At 47.9% G+C, this 8,620-nt stretch overlaps 1 protein-coding gene across 2 annotated transcripts in view; it reads left to right on the forward strand.

Annotated features, from left to right (window-relative positions):
• The window catches only part of Eml1 (echinoderm microtubule associated protein like 1), a 106,573-nt gene that overhangs the window by 90,879 nt on the left and 7,074 nt on the right, over window positions 1-8,620 (forward strand). For both annotated transcript variants that reach the window (XM_026781032.1, XM_005343535.2), the window contains 4 exons: window positions 552-677; window positions 920-1,051; window positions 2,940-3,007; window positions 5,432-5,520. In XM_026781032.1, the coding sequence (XP_026636833.1) occupies window positions 552-677; window positions 920-1,051; window positions 2,940-3,007; window positions 5,432-5,520 (415 nt within the window). The remainder of the gene's footprint in view (window positions 1-551; window positions 678-919; window positions 1,052-2,939; window positions 3,008-5,431; window positions 5,521-8,620) is intronic.

The raw sequence follows: 8,620 nt of genomic DNA on the forward strand, positions 1-8,620 counted from the left end.
TTTTTGTTTGTTTTTGAGACAGACTTTCTCTATGGAGTTTTGGCTGTCCTGGAACTCACTCTGTAGACTAGGCTGGATTCGAACTCAGAGATCCTCTTGCCTCTGCTTCCCTGAGTGTTGGGATTAAAGGCATGTGTCGCCACTACTACCGGGCATCACAAATTTTTGTTTGTTTGTTTGTCTTTTTGCTTTTAGAGACAGGGTTTCTCTGTAGCTTTTTGGAGCCTGTCCTGGAACTCTACAGAGACCAGGCTGACCTCAAACTCACAGAGATCTGCCTGCCTCTGCCTTCTGAGTGCTGGGATTAAAGGTGTGCGCTACAACTGCCTGGCATTACAAATATTTTTAATGCCTGAGATAAATGCTGGTGCACGTGTATAATCGTGGTTCTTGGGAGAGACTGAATCAGGAAGATTACCTTGAGTTTGAGGCCAGTTGCATAATAAATTCAAGGCCAGCCTGAACTACACAGTGAAACCTCTCAAGGGAAAAAAAAAGTCAATTGTATGAAATCTTAAATCTTTGTTTCCATGTTACTCTTTACCATACAGATTCCTGAGCAGTTTGGCCCGATACGGACAGTGGCTGAGGGCAAGGGCAATGTCATCTTGATAGGCACAACTAGAAACTTTGTCCTGCAAGGCACTTTGTCAGGGGACTTCACACCCATCACTCAGGTATTGTCAGCTTGGCAAACGCCAAACTCTTACACCCTGCCATTAATGAATGCAGATGTCTGTGAGCATGGGAAGGGCGGCTGGCCCCGGCGTTTCCCAGTGGGATGACCTACTTCAGAGCTGCGTTTTGTGTCATGGTTAAGCTGGGGAGGAAGAAGCTGATGAGACAATCTTTCAGACCTGATGTTGGCTCCTCTGTGTCCGTGGGATCTCAGAGTCCCTGTGTCTTGGCTCTTTTGTAGGGTCACACTGATGAACTCTGGGGGCTGGCCATCCATGCCTCCAAACCTCAGTTCTTGACCTGTGGACATGACAAGCATGCCACTCTCTGGGATGCTGTTGGTCACCGGCCTGTCTGGGACAAAATCATAGAGGTAAACGTGCACGCTCCCTTTCTGGTTTCCTTTTAAAAACTCACCTGGGATGGATTTGTGCATGAAATTAACAGTGATAAGGAGTTGTTTAAGAGCAATGTTTTACCTTTTAATAATCACCTTCTTTTTAAGGATCCTCCAGTGTTCTCACCCATATCGTTCTGCTTCACCATTGAGCTTCCTCAACAGAAGTTAGCGTTTCCAAGCAGGTGATCAGAATTCCTGAGAGGGGCTTTAGCTGACCCAGGTCCTGAGGAAGCCTGGTGAAGAGCCCGTGTTCTGTGATGACATATCTAACAGAGCTGTGAGCTACACTGAGGACACGGTGTCACTTACCCCTCTGTGGAGTTTGGTGGCCGAGATAAAGCACTTGTATTGAACTTTGCAGGGGAAACACAGATTTCTTATCAGAGTCTCCCGTCCCTTCCCCAGCGGAGACCAGACTGGCATGCCTGTGCTGCTGGCTCGTATGTGTCGCGTCATCCTTCGTTCTTACAGCTCTTCTGCGGGTTGAAGAATTTTAGTTTTGCTCTCTGACTGTTCACCAGGAAAGTGGGGAACAGAGAGGCTGAGTTGCTTGTCAAGGTCACTAAGTTAGTAAGTGGGGATGGCTCTGTGTTTAAGTGTACATCCTGCTCTGCAGAGGACTGTGTTCAGTTCCCAGCCCCCACAGGCCCACTCACAACCATATGGAACTCCAGTGCCAGGGGATTTTAACGCCTTGATCTGGCCTCTGGGGGCATCAGGGTGCACTTATATACATACAGACAAAACACTTATAACAACAACAACAACAATAATAATAATAATAAGTGGCAAGTTGCCCAGCTCTGACTGACTCCTAAACCCAGGCTGTGTTCTATCACGCTGTAGTGAAACACGGGCAGCCTCCATTGGTTACTTGTCTCCTGGTAACTCACACACCCATATAAGGAAACAGCCTTCTTGCAGTGCCCGGGATTGTGCATTTATTCTTGCAAAGCTGCTGGTATTTGCAAGGGCCTGGGCCTGGGTCTGGACTGTCACAGGGTGCTGCTCACTGCCCCAGCTGAGCCCCAGGGTTGAGGGTCTCAAGGGTAGGCATTCCCACTGCATCGAGGGAGGGCAGCCCTCCTGCAGTCCCGTGAGCATGGCCACCAACTGATATCCCTGACACCCCACCACTCTGCCCTCATGAGGTAGTTAACTAATTGCTCTGGCCTAACATAACTTTTGGACCAGGGCTGGAACCCACAGCCCTGCAGTGTCCTCGACCCTCTGCCCACCATCCCCGATGGATAAAGAACCTTAGCCTCTCCACCTCCTTATGAAAAGAGTTGTGTGGTTCAGGAGGGCTGTTTTATAGAAACAGCTTGTCGGGGAGCAGGTCAAGGGACCCGAGTTCTGTTTGCAGTGTCAGCAGCTCCAGTTTAGTGAGGACGGCCGCTTTTGGGATCAGCTGAAGATGGTGTGACTGGTATCGAGTCTGTCTGCTCTGTGGTTTCAGTTGATCTGGCAGCACCTCTGTGCCTCCGATGTCCACTCCTGCCCTGGTGGTGGTGGTGGTGGTGTTCCCAGACAGATGGCACCCACTATTTGACCAACTTTCCACTGAGCCCGGGGGGTCAGTGAGAGGTCTAGACACACCAGCTATGGCCCAGAAGAAGAGCATTTATCTGTCTGCCTTTTGTGACTCCTGTGGATAGGACAGACTATAAGACCACAGAGAGATTCGGCCAGGACAGGCCTGCACTGCGGTTGCAGTCTGACCTGAATCCCAGGGCATTTCCTCTGGGGAGCAAGGAGGCTTTACAGAGCAGGGTAGCCCGGGAAGCAAACTGCACGGGTGGGTTTTGTGCTGACCTGCTGTGTCTGGCTGTCTATTTACACTTCCTTTAAAATATTTTAGGATCCAGCTCAGTCTTCTGGTTTTCATCCTTCAGGGTCTGTGGTTGCCGTCGGGACACTGACTGGGAGGTAAGCCCCGCCCCCACCCCACCCGTCGCACAGCCTGTGCTGTCAGAGTCCGGGAGAGCAGCTAGAAGTTGCAGCCTCCCCAGAGGCCTGGCAGGTGCAGGCCAGCTTTGGCGGCATCTTTTCTGTTCCGGTCATTTACTGAGAATTAAGTCAAAACTCAAAAAGTGAAACTGAGCCCTTCCCATTTGAAACCTTGAGGAAAGCCCTGGGTCTGTTTACGTGTTTCTTCCCCGCTCCACCCCCCACCCTACTCCATCTGCCTCTAACTCCAGAGAGCTCCTGGGAGCCTGCCCGAGAGTAGTGGTTCTCAACCTGGGGGCCGCGACCCCTGAACTCTTTGGAAGATACAGATATTTACATTATTACTCATAACAGCAGCAATATTGCACTTATAAAGTAGCAACAGAATAATTTTATGGTTGGGGTCGCCACAACTAAAGGGTCACAGCATTAGGAAGCTTGAGAACCACTGATCCAGAGCCTGTGGTAGAAATGGGCAAGAAAACTGAGGAGCGAAGCCTGCTTCCCCAGCTAGAGAAGCTTTCAACGCTGTAGAAAGTGCCCAGATCCTGGGCCTTGCGTCCAACTCAGCTTCCTCTCCCAGCTCCTCTGACACTCTAGGCAGTAGATCTGTGCTCACTCCCCGGCTTCCCCATGAGCAGCAGTGCATCTATGGGCCACTTGTATAAACTCTCTGACTGTCTTTCTGATCTGTACATTATGGTAAAGCCACCAACACCGGTGACTGAAAGAACCGTGTACACAGGGACATCTGCTGAGCTGGCTAGCCGGTGACGGCTGTGGCTGGTATTATTGTTTGGCAGGGTTTGGCTGTGTTTCCATTTTGTTTGACTCAGTAGAGCAGGCTGCCCTTAGGGATGTGGTCCAAGACCCCTGCTGGATGTCTAAAGATGTTGTTACAGAACCTCGTATAACCTAGCTCTTTCCTCTCATCCACGCCCGTGATAAAACTTCACGGCGTAATGTGGCTCACGTGAGCGGTGAACGACAATGACCAATAATCAGATGGGTCTGTTGAAACTGTAGAGGTTCTGTGCACATGGTTTTGTCTCAAAGGGTCTAGTTGTGATGAACTCACCCTCCCCCAATGATGGAATAAAATTATTCGGTTCCTCACAGAGAAGAAATGAAGCATTAGTGTCCTCAGAACAGATACAATATAAAACTTAAGATTCTTTTTCCGAAATTTTCCATTCAATGTTTTCAAGCCTGGGGTTGAAAAGGACAATAAAATCATTAAGAGCAAAACCCTGCATGAGGAAGACTGAGTCTGTTATAGCCCCAGCTGTATAGTCTTAGATGTTCCCGCCCATCGTCCTTTCCTAAAAGCATACTACTCTGATTTTGTTTTTATACCTGTGGGTTTATAAAGAAAACTACTCACACGTCATAGCAAAGGTGTCTTAAGAGTCCTTCTGCAGAATGCTTGCAGGGAAGGGACTGGAGAGATGGTTCAACAGTTAAAACCCACATCAGGCAGCTCACGGCCATCTGTAACTCCATCTCCAGGGGGAGTCTGGCACCCTCTGCTGGCCATTCCTGGTACTACATGCGTGTATAAAAACCCCCACACAGGGACCCTCTTTGAGACGTCAGAGTTTTAATTCAGTAGACCCTTCCCTCTGACTGGCTGGCCACCCAGCAGACATCGCCATCACTTACCTACTGACAGGGAGGTGACAACGTTCAGAATTGAAGTATCCTAGGATGGAATAGATGACACCTGCGACCTAATCCTACACTCTGTCTCCTCCTCCCACATCTTTGGTCCCAGGACCAAATACTCAGCTAAAAGCAATGTACAGGTTTCCTGAAGGCCCCCTGGGTACCCAGATAGTTAGATCCCAAACACAGACAGGATGGCAGGATCTCTGCATCTGTCATCCAGGTCTGAAACCACAGCAGCCAGACCACAGCCAAGGGCCTGGGAGCTCCATCACTCTGATGCTTAACGCACCTTGTTTCCTGCTCCCTGGCCTTAGGAGAAGCACTGATTAATTCTGGTATAGTGGGGAGCATCGGGGGTCGAACTGTTGTACCCCTCAACTCTCTACCCACACTCTGGGGTCCCCCTCCTCATCCTCATCCTGGGCCGGAGCTCTGGGGCAGCCACCTCATGCTCGTGACTCTCTGCTGCACCTCTGACCACAGGCCCTGGTGCCAGCTTTTGCTGGACTTCCTGCCCAAGGCAGAGCAAACAAGATCTCGAGAGAGCCTTCCATGCTAAGTTCTGAAGGGTTCTGGGGTTGTCAGGGTGTTGCTCCTTTCCCAAGGGAAGGCTGGCATGGAGGGAGGGAATTTCCTCGAGTAAGAGCTGAGTGCGTTTGCAACGCCCTGCGCCCTGCGTTGGGACAGCCTTGTGTTTTTACGGGCACCTCACTGTGTGTCTCACGTTTACCACAGGTGGTTCGTGTTCGACACGGAAACAAAGGACTTGGTCACCGTCCACACCGACGGAAACGAGCAGCTGTCCGTGATGCGTTATTCACCAGGTCAGATACAACTCTCACTTTTCACAAACAGTGCCGCTCTGCACAAGGGACAAGATGACAATTCCTCCAAGGGGGACTTAGCTTAAGCATGCATAACATAGCTGTGTTGGTAGCGTTCGCTGCCCTCCCTCGGGTCACGGGGCAACTGTGTTTTAATTTTGCATGAAAAAAAATCTCTATCTCTTCCCCTCTCCCCTCACTCTCTTCCCACCCACCTTTAATTTTTTGAGACAGGGTTTTCTGTGTAGCCTTATTTGTCCTGGAACTCACTTTGTAGACTAGGCTGACCTTGAACTCACAGAAATCCTCCTACCTCTGCCTCCCAAGTGCTGGGATTAAAGGTGTGTGCCACCACCTCCTGGTTTACATTACAGAAAATCTTAAACTGAATTAAACAGTGTGTCAGGGTGAGACCCCCCCACCCCATCAGCAGGTTTTGAAGTGATCACTCTCTTGCCTTCACGTCCTTCCAAGATGCGTGCCATTTATCCATTACAAATGTGTAGTTCAGAGGTTCATGGGGGCTGGGGAGATGGCTCGGTCCATAAAGCATGGGCCATGCAAGCATGAGTCCAGATGGTCAATTTCCCAGACCTGTCTGGTATTTATTCTTCTAGATATTATGATTGTGGATGAAATTTTTCTGAATTTTATTTTCAGATGGTTACTAGTATATTGAAATAAAATTGAATTTTGCATATGGCTCTTTTATATAGGTTCCCTTTTCTAAACTCTCTAATCAGTTTTAAAGAGGTGGGGTATCATATGTATACGTATGTATGTGTGCTTTCTATATATACATGTGTGATTTGTATGTATTTGTGTGCATGGTTTGTGTATATATGTGTGGTGTGTGTGTTTGTGTGTCATATATGTATGTGTGCCTATGTACATGTGTGTAGTTTGTATATATGTGTATGTGTGTATGAATAGTGTGTGTATGTGTTGTGTTTGTGTGTGGAATGTGTGTGTATGCACATGTGTGGTCTATGTATGTATGTTTGATTTATGTATGTGTGTGTGTATAATTCTTCAGGATTTTTCTTATACAGTGTGATATCATCTGTGAATAAGTTTGCCTTCTCTTTGGATCTAGATGCTTTATTTCTCCTTCACTGCATAGCTGGTTCCTCCAGTAAAATATTGACCAGGGTAGCCAGGGTGGGCTCTCTTGTTTTTCTCTCAGTCTTTCATCTTTAGGGACAGAGATAGCATTTGTAGGGAGAGCATTCTCTTCTGTCCTGATTGCTCTCTGCATAAGAAGGGTTGAGATTTGTCAAATGCTTTTCTACTTATGGAGAATGTAAGAAAAAATGAGTTGGGCATGGTGGTGCACATCTTTAATACCCCAACACATGGGAGGTAGAGACAGGAGGTTCTCTGTGAGTTCAAGGCCAGTCTGATCTACAAAGAGAGTTCCAGAACATCTTGGGCTATACAGTGAGACCTTGTCTTGAAAAACAAACAAACAAACATGGAGTGTAGGCAGAGTTTTCTTGTCCTGGTAGCAGTTTCCCAAATAAACAACACTGAGACTTAATATTACTTATACATGCTCAACCAATAGCTCAGACTTATTACTAGCTAACTCTTACATTTTAAATTAACCCATATTCCTTATTTGTAGTGATGAGGCGAGCAGGTCTATTTTTCATCCCACCCTGTTCCCGCATGGCTAGTTTTACACCTGAAATAACAGCACACAAATTGTATTCATTTAAACACTGCCTGGCCCCTTAGCTCTAGCCTCTTACTGGCTAACTCTCACATCTTGATTAACCCATTTCTATTAATGTGTATTGCCACTTGACTATGGCTTACCGGCATGAGTCTAACCACTGTCTGTCTTGGGTAGGAGAAGCATGGCGTCTGCCTAACTCTGCTTTCTTTCTCCCAGAATTCTGTTCTGTCTACTCTGCCTATCTAAGCTGCTGTCCTATCAAAAGGCCAAGGCAGTTTCTTTATTAACCAATGAAAGTAACACATAGACAGATGACCCTCCTACATCACTTATTTACACTCTGCCATGTGACAGTACCTTTATTAGCATGGCACATTCATCTCCTGCTCCCTCTGCATCTGGCTGGGGACTCCTGACTCTGCCCTTCCTTTTTCAATCACTCTTGGTTTGGTTTTCCTACCTAACTATCCTATTCAGCGATTGGTCAGTACAAGAGAGTATCATCCTGCAACCCGTCTTCCTCAAAAGTTGCTCATGTGAGCGAGCCTGTGTTTCCATTTCTTCTCTATTATCCCAATGGCAGTCCCTGGAGCTTTCCTCTGGGTAACACTGCCTTCCCTCCTCCCATCACAAACTGCCCACTGCATGTGAGTGCCCTGGGCCAGCCAGCCATCTGGAGTCAGTGCTCTCTGTCAACCCAATGGTTTTGACAAATCAGGCAGCACACTACTGAGAAGCTCCACTAAAAGCAGGTGCCCACGTGATCTCTGACAGAGGAGTGTGGGAGAGAAAAGATGGCACTAAAGTCTAGAAGGCCGCAGAGAAGCCCAGGAGCAGCACCTGGGCAGTGGACAAAGACTTTGGGGAGTGGCTGTCCTAGTCAGTGTTATTGCTGTGAAGAGACGCCATGACCAATGCACTGCTTAGATGAGAAGGAATTTAATTGGCTGGCTTACAGTGCCAGGGTTTAGTCCATTACCATTACGGTAGGGAGCAGGGCAAGCAGGCAGCACTGGAGCAATACCGAGAGCCACATCCTGATTTATAGGTGAGAGAGACTGAGACTGACTGGCTAGGTCTAGCATGAGCTTTTTGAAATCTCAAACTATCCCCAGTGACACACTTTCTCCAAGAAGACCACACTTCCTAATCCTAATCCTTTCAAATAGTGTCAAACCCTAGTCACTGAGCCTTGAAATCTGAGTTGATGTGAGCCATTCTTTGTTTCTTTGTTTGTTGTTTGTTTGTTTGAGACAGTGTTTCTCTGTGTAGCCCTGACTGTCCTGGAACTCACTCTGTAGACCAGGCTGGCCTCAAATTCATAGAGATCCACCTGCCTCTGCCTTCTGAGTGTGGGGATTAAAAGTGTGTGCCACCACCACCCGGCTATGGGAGCCATTCTTAATTCAAACCACCACA

This window comes from Microtus ochrogaster, chromosome 1, assembly GCF_000317375.1.
Source record: "Microtus ochrogaster isolate Prairie Vole_2 chromosome 1, MicOch1.0, whole genome shotgun sequence".
In the NCBI taxonomy this organism is placed as follows: domain Eukaryota; kingdom Metazoa; phylum Chordata; class Mammalia; order Rodentia; family Cricetidae; genus Microtus; species Microtus ochrogaster.